The 19582-nt window shown below is 35.5% G+C and overlaps 3 protein-coding genes and 1 long non-coding RNA gene across 6 annotated transcripts; 1 reads left to right on the forward strand and 3 right to left on the reverse strand.

Moving 5' to 3' along the window:
* Positions 1-1035: 1035 nt before the first annotated feature.
* On the reverse strand, positions 1036-5573 carry LOC112326627 (uncharacterized). Of its 3 annotated transcripts, none has more exons than XR_008058416.1 (3): positions 5419-5573; positions 4578-5307; positions 1036-4222 (listed from the first exon to the last, which is right to left on the reverse strand). It is a non-coding gene; the product is annotated as an uncharacterized LOC112326627 (long non-coding RNA). The 3 variants fall into 3 exon arrangements; XR_008058417.1 differs by lacking the exon at positions 5419-5573 and having other exon boundaries at positions 4578-4699; positions 4872-5412; XR_002980422.2 differs by lacking the exons at positions 1036-4222; positions 5419-5573 and adding an exon at positions 4296-4423 and having other exon boundaries at positions 4578-5412.
* Positions 5574-5877: 304 nt separating this feature from the next.
* On the forward strand, positions 5878-8215 carry LOC7472685 (SUMO-conjugating enzyme SCE1). The gene is made up of 5 exons (XM_002301132.3): positions 5878-6087; positions 6179-6262; positions 7330-7482; positions 7561-7674; positions 7768-8215. Exons 1-5 carry the CDS (start codon positions 6016-6018, stop codon positions 7828-7830), a joined length of 486 nt encoding a protein of 161 aa, XP_002301168.1. The 5' UTR covers positions 5878-6015; the 3' UTR covers positions 7831-8215.
* Positions 8216-8729: 514 nt separating this feature from the next.
* LOC18096297 (UDP-glucose flavonoid 3-O-glucosyltransferase 7) lies at positions 8730-10545 on the reverse strand. Its single transcript, XM_006386439.3, has one exon. The coding sequence runs from the start codon at positions 10431-10433 to the stop codon at positions 8928-8930; it is 1506 nt and encodes a 501-aa protein (XP_006386501.1). The 5' UTR covers positions 10434-10545; the 3' UTR covers positions 8730-8927.
* Positions 10546-15068: 4523 nt separating this feature from the next.
* Positions 15069-17614, reverse strand: LOC18096298 (uncharacterized). Its single transcript, XM_006386440.3, has 2 exons — positions 16461-17614; positions 15069-15948 (listed from the first exon to the last, which is right to left on the reverse strand). The coding sequence occupies exons 1-2, from the start codon at positions 17368-17370 to the stop codon at positions 15452-15454; spliced, it is 1407 nt and encodes a 468-aa protein (XP_006386502.1). The 5' UTR covers positions 17371-17614; the 3' UTR covers positions 15069-15451.
* Positions 17615-19582: the final 1968 nt, after the last annotated feature.

The following is a 19582-nucleotide window of genomic DNA, read 5'->3' on the forward strand; positions in this document are numbered from 1 at the left end:
CTGTCAGACTCGTTAACAACTCCCCTTTATTAACTACAATTATTAAGCTCATTATTAAAATCAATGTGGACTATCTTACAATCCAATCCCGCAGTTCTGCTAATCAGTGCACGTTCTTTCAAGTAGTCAATCAACATGATATTCTTTGCAAGGCTTCAAGCATAGGATAGATATATATGGCATAATTACCACTGCGGCCCTCTTCTTGTCAACTCTAAATGGAACATGCAATCAAATTATCAAATACTAATGGGTTGTATATATGCTTCTTTCAATTCTGTCTTCCATCGTGTATCGTCTTGGTAAAGACTGCTATACCCATATAGCTGTTGACTATCTTTATCCATTGGCTCAAAAGCTAATAAGCTTAGAATTGTAGAGACACAGCATGTGCAAGATTGCTATTGTTCATCATGCGCATTGGGGTCATTGCTTCTAGAGTTGGACTATAAGTGGTGATATACAAGTGTTGTCGATCTCCTGTTTTCTAGTGGGGTTGGCTCCTCTCGATTTATATCCAGTCACCAATCCCATCAAATCAGACGTGTTCATGATTGTAATGTGGAGAGTCCCACAAATGGGAAGTGTCCCAGCTCTCATGGGCCGTTTCTTTCTTTTCTCGTGTTTTCATTGGCAATCACAAAATTATTTTCCATGTATTAAAAAATTCAAGGTCATTTTGTTTTCTTATACACAGTTCTTTCATCCAATGATGGATGTTTGCTTGGAGGGTTTTTTTTAGATATACCATCGACATCCTAACTGATAAAGAAACACACCCACTCACTAGATACGGACCCGCGCTCGGCTGCGGGGTGTTTTCAAACCTCTACTATGGATTTTATCTTAATCAAGTTCGAGTGAACATGAAAAGAACGATAGGAAAAACTTGGGGGTGCAAATTGTTGTTAGGCAAGTTATGTAGCTGCCAACAATAAATTAATTTAGGCAAAAAGCAAGCAGAAAATGAGCATAAGAGGACCATTACGCCAAAGCAAATGCATAGGGCTTTAATCCTTTCTGAAGGAAGCAAGATGAACCAAAGCAGCAACAGTGGCTATTAATTAATAAATATTTTTTACAGAACGCAAAGAGTGCAGTGCAGGTGAAAAACAATGGAAGCCAAGGCTGGGATTGCTGCGTGGAGGACTTTTTTGAGAAGGAAGGAGTTGCCTCGAGGGAGGAGGTCAAAGGAGCAAAAAAAAAAAAAAACAGAGACCCCAACAAAGATGATCGGACCTCAATAGCCGACTGTAAAAGGTCCTTAACGTTCCTGCACCCAAAAAAACAAAAGCTATTGCAATTAATACTGCCAAGCATGCAAGAGGTGCTGAAGAAAAAAGCAACTTCAATGCACAATTTGCAACAGCAAAGCAATAGGATAGAAACACAAAGCATAGCAAGGGGAAACAACAGCAAACGTGAGGGCTACGACTTAAAGGCAGAAGCAGGTGGAAGAATCTTCTCTATTGGGAGTAGGTACGAAGTGGAAAAATAGTGAAAACCGAGCATTGCATGAGCTCAGAAGCAAAAGGAAAACAAAGTCATGAGTGTGCTAAAAGGAACAGAAGATCCAATCCAAAAATAAGTGTGTTATTTGTCACATCAATCGATGACGAAACCGAAAGGGCACCTGGGATTAGCACCCACCACCACTTTGCAAAATGGTTCGTGGATGCAGTTGATGAGGACAACATGAGCAAACAGACAGAGTTATAAAAAACAGGGGTTGCACAGCAATATTGTAGGTGAAATAAAAATGCTAGCAAGCATGCACACTATAGGAAGGCAGTGGTGGGTTTGCCCCTGCAAAAGTCAGAGGAGATGGAAAAGTACAACCAATTCGCAAGCAAGCAAAAGTAGTTGAAATCAACATTGTTTTATCAAAAAAGCAAAGCAAATGAGATGACTAATTCCAGGAACATCACAAAACAATTGTGCAAAGCAAGTGCTGATGAATGTATCATAGCTTTGGTGTGCGAAAGGACTGTGTTTGCGGGTGAGATGCATGACTGCTTGCAGCAGACCCACACGTGAGGAAATCAGCACAACAAAAAAACAAAAAATAGTAAGCTTCTAAAACATTACCAAATAAACATAAGACAGAACGAAGCAAACCAAAGGGAAAAGGCATGAAGAAACTTAAATGAATGCTTGAAATAGTAGGAAAAAATGAACAAAAGAAGTGCCAAGGGGGGAACACAATTCAAGTCAGAACGAAGCAACTAACAGACTGAAGAAAAAAGAAAAATCAAGCAAACCAGACGGGAAGCAGGGAAGGAAAAAAAAATACCTGCATTGGAGGGGTCACCTTGTACAGGTTAGACCAACCTAGACATCAAAGCAAAAAGTATCCAAACACAATAAAATCCAGGACCACAACCAGTAAATTAGAATGCTTGTTTGCGTGTAAATGCAAGCGACACAAAAAACTAAGGGATAAAAACTGAGAATCTTACAGTGTTAAGAGCTTAGAGTTATCAGAAGGTTTTTGCTTTAGCCTGCGGTTCTTATTTCTTTTTGCTCTCTTGAACATGAGACTAAATAAGAGAGAATAAAGGACTGGCTATAGCTTTTCCAGCCATGTCTAATAAGGCTGGGGACATTATGCAGAAGCGATGTGAGAGAATGAGGGAAAATGAGAGGGTCAGTGTCAACCATCTGCTCCCCCCCCTTTTTTCTCCTTGCACCCCTGTTGAGACTCATAGCCTTTTAATCTAATTACACAGCCGCTTTAATTCATCTAATTGACCACACATGCCCTACCAATTTGCTTTTGATCCATGCGGTCTTTTATCCTCATCTCTCACCATTTTTGGCCAAGAACGCAACACAACAAAAGAACCAAGCAAAACTCGAACAAAAAAACTGGACACATAGGCTAGATTAATAGCCTTGACCAACTAAATCCCTGGTATAACAAAAGACAAAAAAGAAGAATTGAAACAAGGCTCGAATCTGGAAAAACATTTTCCGGGGGGGGGGGGGGGGGGCATCAAAGAATAAAAAGATTTGTCAATGGAGGCTGCCCCCAAATCGATGGAAAGGCTTCTAAAAGAGAAGCAAAGCCAAACCAAATAGTATCGAAGTAAACCAAACCAGCCCAGCGCTGGAAATTGCAAGGCAGAGGGACAGAAAAAAAACTATATTAAAAAAGAGTGTAAAGGACAAAAGTCAAAGCCAAATGCATCAAGGAGGATCTCTTGAGCATAACAGTAATCCAATCGACTGTAGGGGAAGGGGAGCAGGAAGGGATGCAAACACACAATATCAATGCAAGGAAAACTACCAAAAAAGGCAGTAAACCAAATGAGAAAACCTTGCAGCACTCAAGGTGAGCGCAAATGGTACAAATCATTGATAGAGTAGTGAGGAGCCACCAGAAATTCAGACCAGAAGCATGCATAGAGATGACAAAAAGAAAAATAAATATAGGTTCCAAACCAAATTCAATGCAAAGAGAAGGATGACATAAAAAAGAACAGACCAACACGAAACAAATGGTAAGGTCTTAAAAAGCACCCTTGAAACGAAGGTATGAAAGGCTGTTAAAAAACCAAAAAAATAAGATTTGGGAAGCCAAACAAACAAAGAGATGACATGGCGATGTTCCTAAAACACCTTGAAAAAGAGAAACTTGCCGAGTAAGGCACAATCAGTTGTTAAAGCTCTTCTGAAAAGAGTGAGACCACCAGCAAGACAACCTTGCTCCTAACCAAGAAGGCCCCGTGGAAGAGAAAAGAACGACACAATGATAATATCCATAAAAAGGCGACCAGAGAGATCGACTAAGAATTAACCTTGAGGGAAAATATCAAAGCCCATGACAACAATATATAAATAAGAAGCCAAACAAAAAAGAATGACAGAGAAAAAATGTAGGGTGGAAAAGCAAAGTAATTTGCAAGAAGAAAAGCAAAAGTAACAGTGAAAGCAGCGCAGGCAGAAAAGGAAGCCATTTAACAAAGGAGGAAAGAAAATACACAACGCATCCTTAAATCGAAGCAACAAAACAACACAGGGAACGATATACACCCAAAACAATTTAGCGCAACGGCAGAAAACAAAAAAAAATCCATATTGGAAAATAAACAAAGCAAGGCAACATAGTAGATGCAAGTGAAAGAAAGTGAGGTGAGTTACATAAGATAAAGAATCCGCAAACCTAATAGGTTACCAAGGGCACCGACGCAGAGGCAAACTAATCCTGTTAAGCAACACACTGCTAGAAAAACAGTCACCATCTGAGACAACTAAAAACTCAGAAATAAAAAAAGCATAGAGCCAAAAGCACATTAAAAGGGAGAAGAAACAAAAACAAAGGGTAAAGACAAAAACAATGTGGAAAAATTGCAGGAAAAAACAGATAACCGATTGAAGAGAGACAGCAACTGGAATAATATATTTCCTGAAAAGCAAGAAGCTGCAGAAACAAATCAGTAATGAAATGATGAACTTGGAGCAACTGAGTATAAAAAAAAAAACCAAAAACATTAATTTAAAAACACACCCAATGCGAAAAAAGCAACAACAAAAGATGGAAATTAAAACAAACTGTTAAAACAACAAAAACCTACCAGGGAACTGCAATTGGGAAAGAAATTGACAGTGGAAGAGTTGAGAGTAATGGTTGGGAAGGCCTCTCTCAAAAACACCAAGCCTATCTCACACCATCTTCAAAGCAAAATGAGAGGGGTGCCTATAAATCATGTACAAATTGAATTTAAAAAAGGTGCAGCCTAGCTGCATAGGAAAATACTGAAGAATAAGACTAAAATGACAAACACAAATTGTGCTAAAGAATGAGCAAGGGAAAAAAACGCATCTAGTTTCATGAGAATCGGGAATGAACAGTTCCTAGAGAGACCAACCAACTTGAAACACCAACCAAACTTCATGAGAGAAAAAAACATGTCATGTCCAAGCCAAAAACCGCAGCTCTCCCAAGTCATGATTGATGACAAACCAACACAAAGTGGAAGAGTGCATTTAATGCACAATCATGATAATGACAACAACTTGCATTTCAATTCCAAACCCATGTATGACCTAAAGCCATGCCTGGAAACCATCACAACAACAACACAGCAACAACCTAGCCAATCACAAAGCAAGCCGATGTATGAAAGAACCAAACACCCAGCAAATTTCACACGCCTTGAAAATAGTACAGGGTTAGACAACCCCCAAGAAAGAAGATAGATCCACTAATCAACAACAGCTGATCATCCAAGACCCGTCGATCCATAAAAAATGAAATTCCCAGCCACACACACCACACTATTGAAATCCACATGAGTTTACTCTCTGTGTATAAGTAATATCACCACGAATTAGTTTATATATATATGATCCACAAATGATATTTCTTTTCGCAATGCAAGAAATGATAGAATAAGAAACAAACTTCCTTGTCACCTAAACCAACATTTGAAAGGTCAAGTTGTGTTTATCTTGATTATTCTTGAATTTGGTGTTGAATGCTATAGATGTAAACAATTCTGCACAAATTTCTGCTAGTCTGTGTGTTGTAACCCACCAAATCAAGGATTAGATTAGCATAGCATAGCTCTGAAGGATTCGAAATTATATATATATATATACACATTCCACGAGAGAGACCTTACCGGGCTTGGATTGATGCCGAAAACTCCCATGCCGGATTAGTCAAAGACGGATGGTCGGCCTGTTGAGATTAGGAAATAGGAAGGCCCAGTGACATAAGCTAAGCTTAATTGTATGTGGGCTTAGTTTGGTTGGACGTATTTATAATATAGAGGGCCACAGCCATTAGAGTCCTAATATTAATAAAAATAAACGAGGAGTCCGTCCGGCCTCCTACTCAACTACCAAAAGTCAACCAAAGAAACAAAATCCCCTTTCATTTTCTTTGCAAGCTATAAATGAACTGTCGGTCGGTCATATAAAAACCAGGTCGCGTTAAAAGCACTCTAAATTACATACTGCCATTTATCAAATAGTTAGTCAGTCTCTGCACAGAGATAGAGATCGATCATGTCAGGAGGAGGCATAGCTCGTGGTCGTCTTGCTGAAGAGAGAAAGGCATGGCGTAAGAATCACCCTCACGTATGTTCTCTTTCTTCCATCTTTGCCCCTCTAACATCTATTCTGTCTTCGATTGGGTCTTATATTGTGTTTCTTTTTCTTTTTGGTTTAGGGTTTTGTGGCTAAGCCTGATAATGCTCCAGATGGTTCTCTAGATTTGATGATGTGGAAGTGCATTATACCTGGCAAACCCGGGGTTTGTAATTTTGTTTCCCTCTCTTTATCTTTCTCTTGCTTTTTTTTTTGTTTAAAAAATTCTATCTTTTTTTTTTGTATCAAATTGGCGTGAATTTTAATGGGATTCACCATTTCTTTTCGATTCATGACACCAGAGTTTTAATTCTGATTTGTTTGTATAGTAATTAGACTTGTTTATCGCAAGGGTAGTTGAGATTGTTCGAATCACTTAGGATTTATGATTATATAATTGGGGACAGATAAATAATAAAAGGTTTTAAATCAACTGGGGTATTTGGTAGGGGGAGGCTTATTTATTAGGAAATTGGTACAATAGTGTGAGGTTTTGCCAACCTCTTTTTTTTTTGGTTGCTGCGCCAAAAACTACATTCCAAAGGATTTCTTTTGGGTTTAAATGAAGTGTTTTCATGTTCTGGTTTGATATGAGCATCTAATATTCGATTTTTGTTATGTTTTTAGTTTACGAGGAATGGGTTTCTTCATATAGGAGTTGCAATGCCTTGATGGTCCCTTTTGTTTTCCTTCTCATTCCCTTTTTAAGGCCCCTAGCGGCTGAACTTACAGCGTAGAAATGGCATTCATGTCACTGTCCCTATTGGTCGTGGACAGTTCTGTGCAGCTTAAGGCTGCTGAACCTTTTACTTTTTTTAAGTTTGAAAAATGAATATTAATTACATCACTCAATGCCCCACTTTAGAATTTATTTTCAAGATTCTCAGAGACATTGTATAAGATTGGAAAATATGGGAGAACTTAAGAAGTGGGAGATGCTTTTAGGTCATAGCTCTTGTATTGTGCAGATCAATTGGCTTTTTTATTCTTTATGAGAGGGCCTGAGTCATGATTTCTATCTTAACCTTTTTAAGTTGTGTTTGGGGTTGGTTTGATTCATCTGGAGATTGACATGTTCATTGCTGACCTCATTACATAATCATTCCACCCCCTTCTACAAAGAAAGCAAGAGCTGTTTCTAGTTTCTAGGTGTTCTGGAAATGCACTTCCATAAAAGTCAGCATGGTGTGGTTGCTGAAAGATCATCTGAATGATAATGTCCTTAATATGCAGACTGATTGGGAGGGTGGCTACTTCCCCCTCACTCTTCATTTCAGTGAGGACTACCCAAGCAAACCTCCAAAGTGCAAGTTCCCCCAAGGTTTCTTCCACCCTAATGTCTACCCTTCAGGAACTGTGTGCTTATCTATCCTCAATGAGGACTATGTAAGTAGTTGGCTCGCTCTTTCATATGTCACATATTATGTAGCACAGAGTTTCTAAACACTGCAATCTTTTTTCTAGGGCTGGAGACCAGCCATTACAGTGAAGCAAATATTAATTGGCATTCAGGATTTGCTTGATCAACCAAATCCTTCTGATCCTGCACAAACTGATGGCTATCAGCTTTTTGTCCAGGTTTTTTTTATCTCTATACCTCTATTATCAGCTTTGATTTGATCCATTCCATATCGAATTTCTGTATTAAGCAACAGGGCTCTGACTTTGCAGGACCCTGCTGAGTACAGGAGAAGGGTGCGCCAACAAGCCAAGCTATACCCACCTACGCTCTGATGCAATAGTTGCTTCACCATGCCGTCAACTTATTAGTTAGATCCCATCATATGTGTCCAAGCCTGATTTAAGTAGCAGAGTGATTTAGCATGGGTACTAGTTAATTGTGAATTATAGTTACGCTTCCCATTTCTGTATTAAAGGATGTTTTTTACTCATGCTTTGCGACATCCTCCCTGCATTGCAAGTTAGCAACAAGACAACTGTTGAGTATCAAACCTATCTTGATTGCCCATTAAGATTGTTATTTATGCCTCCAGCGAAACAGCACGATATGTGGAAAGGGTTGCTAGGGAAACGTGACTGATGCTGCTGGAATTGGTTAAAGCAAGTGTAAGCTATGCTATGTTTTTATATATATGAGAGCGTGTATGATATTGAATTATATACTTCCAAGCATGCAATATCATTAAATAAAATTTGATTTAGATGTTAGAGTAGGTTCATGCGTAACTAGTGAAGGAAATTGACTTAGTAGTGTTTATGGGAGGTGGTTTGTGTCTTGTAGGATGGCAAAGGGAGAAGAATGCCGAAGCTGCCGAGTTCTAACCAGAAGCGACATTGATTTTGTTTGGAGTCTATAGGTTTGTTTTTTAAAGTATTTTTTATTTTAAAATATATTAAAATAATATTTTTTTATTTTTTTAAAAAATATTTTTGATATCAATATATTAAAATAATTTAAAAATATTAAAAAAATATTAATTTAAAATAAAAAAAATAAAAAAATTTTAAAAGTATTTTTAAAATGCAATGCCAAAAACATCCTAAGATGTTCTCTGATCTTTTATGCTTATCATCAGAAATTCACAATTGCTTGAAGCTTTCACGTTGATTTATTAGTTTGACTAAACCAGAGGACTATTTAATTCTACTGTGCATATTTCGACATTAAGGTGTGGTCCAATATTCATACGATATTCTGCAATTTATTTGTATTTGACATTAAAGCTTGTCCAATATTCCTTTGGTTTCTACAACTGTATTACGCAATCAGAATCATTTTATTTTTTCGTTGCAAAGAGTCGACCAAACAATGACTTGGAAGTCAACGTACCGGTTATCCCCTTGTTTCTTTGCTGCAGAGGCTGAGTGGTTCACCTTGATTCCCCGCGTCCTGTTGCGTGTTTGTACGTTCTGATGTCCTCAATTAGGGCTTTCAAGTCATTAGAAGACGATCCGCCCTCTTCAATTGTCATCTTCGCGAATGCTGCTAGTCTACTTGCTTGTTTCCTCATCTCAATTGCCTCATCTGTGTCACCCATAACAATTCTCACTGCCTTCTCTATTTTGTCTCTGTTAATCAATGGTGAGTCCTCATTTGCCCACACTTTCCAAGTCTCATTGCCAACTGGCACTCCTAATTTAAGCACCTGAGTTATGAGCTTCTCATTGTAAAACTGCTCTGCAAAAATTGGCCATGTGACCATGGGCTGACCGGCACAAACGCCTTCAAGAATAGAGTTCCAGCCGCAGTGAGTTAAAAACCCTCCAATTGCTGGGTGCTCCAGTATTAGCAGCTGCGGGGCCCATCCCTTTATAATCAATCCTTTGCCACTGTTCTTCAACCTGTCTTCATACTCTTCTGGCAGCCACCAGTCCTGCTGCCGATCCAGGTTGTTATCTTCGTTGTCAGATTTCAGGATTTTTCCTACAGCCCAAATGAAAGAGTGCCTCGACTCTTCAAGTGCACTAGCAATTTCTGATATTTGAATCTTGCTAAATCTGGTCAGGCTTCCGAAACAAATGTAGAGAACGGACTTTGGTTTCTTGGATTCCAGCCAATCCAGGCAGCTATGTTTACGTATTGAAGTCTTGCCACCTCTTTCTAGTCTATCATCAGCATTTCTATTGAACAGAGATACAGGACCCAAGTGCCACGCCTTGATTCCAGTGACTTTTCTGAAATGATCAGCATAGGCTGGTTCTAACTCATAAAAGCTATTCATCAACACTCCAAAGCTCTTCCTCTCAGCCTCCTTCAGTTTATCAAACAAAGCAGAGAAAACTTCGTTTTCGCCTTTGACAATATCCGGTAGTTGTGATCTTGTAATGGTTACTTTGTCTGGCAAGCCTGGGATGACAAATTGTTCTGTCTCAGATGTGACATTGTTGTGAGGTTGATGACAATCAATGCTGTTTGCAACACAAAGATTGAAGAATCCACTGCCATTAAAGGCAAGCCTCGGTATGCCAAGTTCAATGGCAACATCAACAGTCCATGGGAAGAGATAATCAGAGGCAATGCAGTCAGGGCGGTGCTTCTGCAAGATCATTTTAATATGTGGTTGCAGCAATTCTATGCCGTGAAACAGCTTCAAAGTCATTTCAGGGGTCGTTGTGGAGGATAAATTTTCGCAGCCTTCAGGTAAACCAGCTTCTATGCTAGGGAAACGGAGAGTTGCCAACGAAATCTGTCGACCGGATTTGATATCCCGATCAATAGCATTCTTAAACTGAGCGGCATTCATGGTGGTGGTGATTATGGTGACCTTTAATCCATTTCCGGCTAATAGCCTAGCCATGTCCACCATTGGCATCATGTGGCCTGGTGCCAGGTAGGGAAGGAACATTACATGAATTTGTTTTTCTTCTGAATCCATGATCGATAACGAATTGAGAGACCTTGCCAGCGGAGAGGTAAAGGGAAGTGAAGGATTTGAGTAGTTGAGAGAATTGCTGAATTCAAAAGATTGTGAGTTTGTCACCGGCTTCGGCTTGTTTGTAGGATGAGCGAGAAATAGTCACGGAAGGTCCGATTCTGATGTTCCTGATATTTTGACAATCTTTTGACATTCCGTATGACCAGCAGGGAAGTCCTCGGCCTAAACTATATTTCATTCTTCGTAACTTACATTTCGGTCCTTACAGTTATAATTACATTACAATTACAAGAAAAACTAAAGAAAAAATTACATTTAACATCCTGTAGTTTGATACAAATTATGATTGCCTGATTTAGTTTAAAAAAGTACACTTTATATTCTCGGCCAATAAAACTTTTTAAATCTGACAAATTGACTAAACTATCCCATACATGTTTAATGACTTCAGATTTTTCTTCCAGATTCATCTTAACCTTGAAAACCATTGATTTTGGTTTTTTTCAACTCTTAACACTGCCGAATTTTTAATATCTTTTATCTTAATTTGTTTTAATTCTTTAATAAAAACTTTATCTTCTGCATGAACCTCTCTTTCAAAAACATATGTCTTCAATGTTATACTCCTTACCTTTACGAGTATAAATAACACCTACACTCTAATCTTATCTCAAATTACTAGTTTCAATCCTCTAAAAAAACCTTGTAACTTATATCTTCTGAAGGTGGTTATATTTTGTTATCTTTTGAAACTCAACATTATACTCATATATAGATATCTATTTCCTTGTAAATAATATTGATATCACTGAAATAAATATTGTTCATAACCATAAGGAATGAATCTATCATATAACATATGCCTTGTATATGTTCATGATGTATGAGGCTCTCTCCCATTTCTTAATCATGTATCCATTTTAAACTTTAACCATAAAAAGCTCATCTTTTTCTATGTATACTCGACTTGTTTCATCATGTCCTCTTCTATGACACTCGTATATTTTTTAATCTTATTACATTTAGCGATTCAATTAAGAAACTATTCTATCCAAATACCCATTAAAGGTAAAGACTTCTTCTCTTACATGAAACTTATTCGCTTGTTATCTCTCAAGTTATAATGGTATGTTATGATATGCCAAAGATTTACGACTCTTATCAAGTTTGTTTTGACCAAAACCCTTCGCATAGACAAGTAGTTATCTAGGTGGAACTTGAAGAATAGGTTTAAGGTTAGGTCTGCCTTAAAATAAGTCTTCATGCATGTCCATTTCATTTTTCATGATCTTTGTGTATACTTTCCACTAGCCAAATCATGTGTTCCAAGCTATTTGATATTTCTATTATTATTTGCTCTAAATGATATAGCTTTAATGATTGATCTTTTTTTAGAGGATTGAGGCTAGTAATTTGAGATAAGAATATGAATATACAATGTAACGAATCAAATCTATCTCTCAATAATATTCTCATTCGAAATCCAATAATGAATATACATGTTACATTTTGCTAATAAAGTATCTTGAACTTGTTACCGCCATGAAAAAATTGTTCTTCTTAATTGAAATTTAATGAATTGCCTCATCTCTTTCTGATATAATTTCAAAAATTCTATCACTATATCACAATTAGTAAGCTAGTTCATAAATTTATCAATACTTAGATATCCATTAAAATTAAGGATATAAAGTTTTAAACAGAATTCATTCATCTCATAAGAATGTCTTTTAGATCTAATCCTTTCGTAATCAATAAATTTATCTAGCCTTCGCTAATCTTGTACTCTATATTTCCACATTTTTATTTTAAAAAATTAAATATAAGAAAAGTGATAATAATTTAATTGTTCATATGCCCTGTATAAAGCATCTTTGTAATCATCCTGTACAAAATAAAAAATTAATAATTTTCTTATACTTTGCCATTATGAAATCATAGGCTTATCAGTACAAACTCTACCATATAAAGCTTCAACCCATCAATTATCAGTACCATTAGTAGATTTATGAATGGAAAATCCTATTTTGTGATTAAAAAAAAAAACCTTGTTCAATAAAAATTATGCTTCCAAATCTAATAGTGATTTAATAAATTATTTCTTCGAGAAATTTCCATTAATTAAAGAAATTTCTTTAAATTTAGTAGTGTGTCAATGAAAAGATTTACCGCTAACTGAGTTTTTAATGCATCAAATATCATATACGCCACTTTAAAAATAGGCATGATGCCTATATAAGTTTGCAAAAAAAGATATAGGATTTGGTTTGCCACCAGGCAAGTCTCTAAGCATCTGCCTCTCATCATCATGATTCATGTTTACACTTCAGTTAAGTCTACTATGAAATACTCCCCTAATAAAATCTTTATGGTAAGGCTAGTTTTGTTCTCTCTTAAGCCTTCATGGTGCCTTAGACGACCTCCATTATTGCATCATGAAAATGGGAAAAAGTTGTCAATACTATCATTCATCGAATATGCTAGACTGTTTTGACACTAATTGACACAACATATAGCACAGATAGGGTTTCTCGATCTCTAAAGCTATACAACCCTAAACAATAGAGAAAAAATTGAGGTTCTCGAACCCTTATGTTGCAGCTCTTAACTGAAGACAAAATTCTAAAACTTTGATAGTTTCTGAAAAGTTTTTTATATATCATCAATTCTCTCTTATGAAAAATATATTGAAAGACTATTTAAATACAAGAAAAACATTCTAATTAAAAAAAAAAAGTCATGATCTAAATAGAAAAAAAATCCAAAAAAAAAGGAAAATAAACAAAATTTTGAAACATTAGTTTCCACGACTAATTTGGGCTTGAAAATAAAAATAGCTGGTAAGCCATCTGTATTTATACAATTAGGCCTCTAGAACTATATAGCAGAATTCCAGCCCGGTCTAGTAACTGGATACAAAAACTATACTCATTTTCATTAGACATCGAGTTGGACTATTTCAAAATTTCTACGAACCTAAAAATTCTTAACAATAAAGAATAATATAATAAAAATGATTATTCTAAAAATAATAAAGATAGTGCCCCGCGTATAATACCACCTTTAACGTAATTGTCCCTTTAAATTTTTCTTTCTTGAAGGATGACACGACCCAAGAGAATTCTGGGAAGGGAGTGCGGAGAATGCCAAAGACGAGCACCAGGAAACAATCATATTGAAGACAAATCTTCTGTGTGTTGTCCGCGACCAAATTATCAGCTTACCAAGATTCAGCAGCAAATTTTTTGAAAAATACGTCCGGAAACAAACAATGCCTAGAGGAAGCTACCAAATACACAAACCACTAGGCTATGCTTGCGTTTTTCTTTTTACATAACATATCTCAAGTTTAAATTTTAAAAAAATGTACACAGTGGAGGAGCCCTTTTCCATCATCTAGTAATAACCAATAAATTAGAGTAGTTGAAACTCCAACCTTCTTCATTAAAAGAAGCTACTAAATACACATCGCTGGAATAATATTTACTTGTGTATTTTTTTTAACGTAATCTACCTCAAATTCTAATTAAAAAAAATACGCACGGAACAAAAAGAAAATGTGGGGTTAGAAGTGCAACGACAGGCGAGCAAGATGCAATTTCAAACTTGCAAGTAATTGCCGGTTCTTGGAAAGCTAGGCATCTTATATTTGAGCAATCCCAAAAAGAACGAAGGTGAGAAAAGGAAAAGGAGATAGAAAAAAAAAAGGCATCTCATCTCTGCGCCTTTTATCCATCCTTTCATGACTTTTTGAAGCATAAACGCGTGCTAGTTTTATTTCCTGAAGCTCACCATTCAGAATCAGCATTTGTTTCCCATCTTCCAATTATATTTGCTTAATTTAGTGGTTTTTGACGGAGTACTTGCTTACTTTTTAGAACAATAGGCCCCGCAATGATTCCCGGTGTTACTGATTTGCTATTCCTCTGGCATTAAATAACCGGAAGACTATATAGCACAGCATTTAGGTATTCCTTGAAGGGGTGTTTGTAATGCGGTAAATATTATTTTTTAAAATATTTTATATTTTAAAAATATATTAAAATATTTTTTTTATTTTTTAAAATTTATTTTTGACATAAAAAAATATTTTTAAAAAAATATTGCCCAACCGTGACGCCAAACACCTCCTTACTGATAAAGAGAAAATGATTGCTAAAATACACAAGAAGAAGTCGATGACATCAACGAATGCTAGATACTTGGCCTGCATTTTGTCGTGAGTTAGATGTTTTTTTTTAACAAATAAATTATATGCATTGGCTTTTTCAACATGTTTTTATAGTTAAAAATATTCTAAATGAAAATAAAAAAATTTATACATACATGTAATCAAATAAATCAAGCACTATGTATGCTAGTAAATGAAAAAAAACAATAAATAATAGCTAAAAAAAATTTAAGAGATAGGTGTAGATCAAAATATTTAATCTCGTAAGATGAGATATTTATCTACTTGTGTTTTTTATATTTTTTTATTAAAATAAATTTTTTATTTAATAAAATAATAATATAAATAGACACGCACTAATTGATTGAACAAACGATAAATGATAACTAAATTGCTGAAAAACAAAATTTAAGGAGCAAAATGAATTTTTGACAAATTAGTAACCGCCTCCCTCTACAGTAAAAAATAAAAAACCCAAGCATTTTAAGTTATAATATAAATGATATTCGCTGTACAAATTCATAAATGTACATTTGACAATAGTTTAAAAAAAGAAAAGAAAAATACTCCTAAAAAAACCTGTTCCTATCTATGCATTTCATAGTATAGGGGTTTTTTTTTTTTTTTTTGTCTCTGATTTTAACTACCTAGCAAAGAGCAATGCTTGGGAATTTTTTTTTCTTCAAAAGGTATCGACTGAAACCATCGAGAAATCCATCCACATACAGCAAATACATGTCACTCTCACACGGAACAGAGGAAACCAGCAGTAAAAAATGGTTGGTGATGCTCTTGCATTGCTGCTAAATCCTGGTGTTCGGAAGTTAGTGATGCTCTTACATTGCTGCTAAATCCTGGTGTTCGGAGATCTTCCAGTACCATTATCCAAGACAATTTCAAATAAATCAGCCTCAGATTCGTCATCGAAGTCAACTCCTTGATTATTAGCTTCATTGACGTGACTGCCCTTAGTGGTGGTGCTTCTATTGAGCCACTGAGAGTCAAGTCTTCCCATTGAGAAGAGCTCTTTACTATCCTCATAGCCCAGAGAAGGGGATTTTGCAGGAGGGCCAATGAAGCAAGGATTTGGTGTTCTTTGAGCATTTGCTTGTGCATAACTAAAGGCACTTTGTCCAAAATTGACAAGAACCAATATGTCATTGTTTGCTGCAATTGCTGGGTAAAGGGGTGTCCCGAATTCCTCTGATTTGCAATGAACTACATGTAGCAGCTCTCCATCTACTGTGAAAAACACTTGTTTTTGCCTAGGATCAAATCCACAGCCAATTACTTTATCTGTTCTTGCCCAATCTGCTTTCTCGGATTCAAACACAAGTTCCATGCCTGAAAGAGAGGACACCATGTGAATTACTATTACTTTGAACAGATAACTTCTGGTACCAAAAACAATTGCATTTAACTGCTATAAATTTAGGCTTTAAATAATATAACTCTTTTTTATTGAACCCACATAAATTATTTGGTCAGTAGCTTCACACCTACTAGATATACACTATACAGTGAAGAATGCCCTGAAAAAGGGTATAAGCTTAAAGAAACAACTACTTATCAATTCACCACTCAAGGTTTATGTCATATAGTGGACGTTGTCTCATTAACTTTTCCCTGGTTTTAGTGATATTTTAGGTGAAAGATTTATTAATTAGCAAGTTGTCAACTTTTCTCAGTTCTAGGCTTCTAGGTAATGCGTTGCCACATTTCACAAACTCACGATTAGCCTTTTGAATTTATTAAACCTGGACCCTAATTGAAGAACTTGATTCTTAACTTGAAAAAATAAAATATTTTCCTAAAGGGTATTTTTTTTTTTTAAAAAAAAAGGAGAATTAATTTACCATCAAGATAGAGAGAACCATTAGAGTTAAATCCAATTGATCCTGGATAGCTTCCAGGAAGTTTCAAAGGAAGAGAGCCTCCAATAGTGAGCCCAACAGATAGCAATACTGCTGAACCTTGACAATCATCTTTACCAGCAAGCTTCAATTCTTCAATTTTGCTGATTCTGTGGCTGCTATTTACATGTACTAAAGATTCCGAATTTGCTTTTCCATTAGATTTTTCTTGAATGAGTTTAGCCCTCTCACCTTCCTTAGCTTTGCCAACAGATTCCTGATCATTGCTATGACAATACAAAACCGTGATCTCAAAATAGGCCTCTTGAGGAAAAGATGAGTTCCCTAATGGAGGCCCTGGTAAAGGCAAAGTAGTTCTAATTACCGAAGCAGCAGACAGAGAAGGATAGCTTACATTAACCTTCTCTAACCCAGAATTCAGCCTTATCTTTTGCATGAAATCAGCTGATCCTTGACAAATTTCCCAGCTTATCTCTGTATCTGTTTCTCTTCCATAATCACCAGCCGCACATAAGCCTAACAGGGATGATCGCGTGGAAGGAGATGACATGTAGCTTGTAAAACCAAATCTAGACCATCCATTTTCGACTGCTTCGGTAATAAGCACCGGATGATCAGCCCAATTGAACAAAGGTCTTGTAAGAACCCCGCGACGAAAAACATAATAATTTCCTCTTCTTTTGGTTTCTAATTGATCAGGTTGATGATGTAGACTCCCTTGGTGAAGCTTTGCAATCCCATCCTGCAAGCTCGCACTTCTATTGTTTCTTATCGTATCAACAATACCTCTACGGTCTTTGAAACAATAACATCGCCAGACTACCAACGCAAAAAGCATTGAAGCAACTACAACAGCACCCCCTGCCAACAAAACATTCAACAACACGAGCATTTCTTCCTTTTCCTTCTGCTTTACTTTTTTTTTTTTTAGTTTAATTGTGGGTTCTTGAATAATCTTAATTATAGAGAAGAAGAAGAAGAAGAAGACTGTTGGAAAGGAAAATTCGTTTTAGAGGCGTGGACTTGTGACTGGTTCGAGAGAGGCAAGAGGGTGGTGAAAGCAATTAACAGTGCCAAAACTGTGAATTGAAAAGTTGGGATTTTTAGAGAGACGTTTTTATTTTTTCTCTTTATAGTCCAATTTAGAATTAACTAGGATAAACCGACAGTCTTCCTTCATTAAAAAACGCGCATGTTGTTTCATTTTAGTTTTCAGCGACAAAAGAAAGAGGTTAAGTGACTGTTAAAGGAGATTAAAGTAATATATTTTAAACTTTATTTTTTATATTGGTATATCCAAGTGATTTAAAAATATAAAAAAAATAATTTAAAATTAAAAAAAAACTTAAAAAACACCGTTGTAAGAGATGGGTGCTTGTAAGCACTTCTATAAAGCCAAATGTCCAAGCTCAAAATACCATCTCTATTTTCTTGTATGGTATGCGTGTGGACTTTTTAGGAGGGAAAAATGCGGCATTTGCGATACTATTAAAGATAGAGACTGTCAAAAAGTTAAAAAAAAAGAAGAGCAAAACATAAACAGGTCAGGAACAAGGATTGCTAGTAGTTATTTGTCGACTGACAGTTAATCCCAAGTCCCATGTTTGTTAACTTGCTACTGTTGGCTTCATCATTCTAGCTACTTTAGAGATCAACTGGAATACTTGCTAGTACTTTGTCATCGGATAATCTTTTTAAAATATATAAAAAAATATTAAAAGTATGGATAATTTTTTAATTAATTTATTCAACTTGATTTAATAGGTCAATTTTAAAATATCGTAACCTAATTATTTATCTAACTTAAGTTTTAAATTAAATCGCACAAGAGTTAGTTCAAATTAAATTGATTAATTTCATGGATCCAAATACAGTCTTGATAATTGGTAAAAACATGTCTTAATTTTCGACAAAATTCCAAGATGATAACTTTTTTAGATGTTTTTTAGGTACTTTCAAGGTTAAAAAAAAACACTCAAGTTAAATTCCTCTCATCATATGGAACCATTTGAAACAAAAAGCTAATTTTTTGGTGGCCAGAATCGCAGAAATGACATTTTTTTTCTCTAAGCCAGATTCCGCCCTTTATCTCTCTTTCATCTCACCTATTATAAACTGAAAAATGATAAAAATAAAATTTAGTATTTAAATGAAAGTTTAAAAAATATAAAGGAGCGGTCACCTTATAGCAAATATATTTGAGAAAAAAATACACTTCACAAATAAATTTGAACACACCACCCATGTTATCTTTATTTTGCACTTCAGTTCCCTGTCTTTCAATTCAATTCTTACCCACAAAAAAAACATTTAATTAGGTTTTAATTTGGGCTCAATTGTGCTAAGACAAAGTTTAAAGATGAAATTAATTTTTTTTAAAAATTACACTATTATAATTTATAGTAAAACAGGAGAGGATAAACAGTAATTCAGGTACAGTAAAAACAAACTTAGTACCATTTAGCTTTATATATAATATCACGGTGAAAGAAAATGCAAAAGATAAGTCTATTTAGCCCCCCGTTTGATATTACCTTTCAAATTGAAGTTAGGCAAAATTTGAAAAAATAAATGCATATAGAAAATTTGTCTCATTTGAAATGAGTATAGATTCTAGGCCTCACGAAAGGCTACCTGTGCTAGCTAGAATGAGGGGACCTGTGCTAGTTAGAATAAGGGGACGCCACTGACTAGCACCGCGGGAAAAAGCGGACGAGGGGACTTCGATGTGTATAAATGCTTATTTCCAGAAGATCTTTATAACTTTCATTTTAAAAACTTAAAAGATTTAATCTCTATTTGGTATTACATTTTAAAATTTTTTTTGAAAAAAATTAATTTTTTTCTTTAAATTAATAATATTTTATTTTTTTCAGATCATTTTGATATACTGATATCAAAAATATTTTTTAAAAAAAAACATATTATTTTGATATATTTCCGAGTAAAAAGTACTTTGAAACAACCGCAACCATACTCTCAAATATTCATTTATTCAAGGACCGGTCCTATTTAATAACTAGTTATAAAATTAATATTCTCAATAGTGACCCTAAACCCATTTCCTAACATTAATTCTAATTCTGATGTCGCTCAAAAAATGA

This window comes from Populus trichocarpa, chromosome 2 (assembly GCF_000002775.5).
Source record: "Populus trichocarpa isolate Nisqually-1 chromosome 2, P.trichocarpa_v4.1, whole genome shotgun sequence".
Lineage (NCBI taxonomy): Eukaryota > Viridiplantae > Streptophyta > Magnoliopsida > Malpighiales > Salicaceae > Populus > Populus trichocarpa.

Bases quoted from the DNA above. Each gene is read 5' to 3' on its own strand.
- LOC7472685 (XM_002301132.3), top strand. From the start codon at position 6,016: ATGTCAGGAGGAGGCATAGCTCGTGGTCGTCTTGCTGAAGAGAGAAAG. The intron at 6,088-6,178 runs GTATGTTCTCTT...TTTTTGGTTTAG, and splicing joins GGCGTAAGAATCACCCTCAC to GGTTTTGTGGCTAAGCCTGA. The intron at 7,675-7,767 runs GTTTTTTTTATC...CTGACTTTGCAG, and splicing joins GCTATCAGCTTTTTGTCCAG to GACCCTGCTGAGTACAGGAG.
- LOC18096297 (XM_006386439.3), bottom strand. From the start codon at position 10,433: ATGGATTCAGAAGAAAAACAAATTCATGTAATGTTCCTTCCCTACCTG.
- LOC18096298 (XM_006386440.3), bottom strand. From the start codon at position 17,370: ATGCTCGTGTTGTTGAATGTTTTGTTGGCAGGGGGTGCTGTTGTAGTT. The intron at 15,949-16,460 runs GTAAATTAATTC...CCTCTCTTTCAG, and splicing joins TGGTTCTCTCTATCTTGATG to GCATGGAACTTGTGTTTGAA.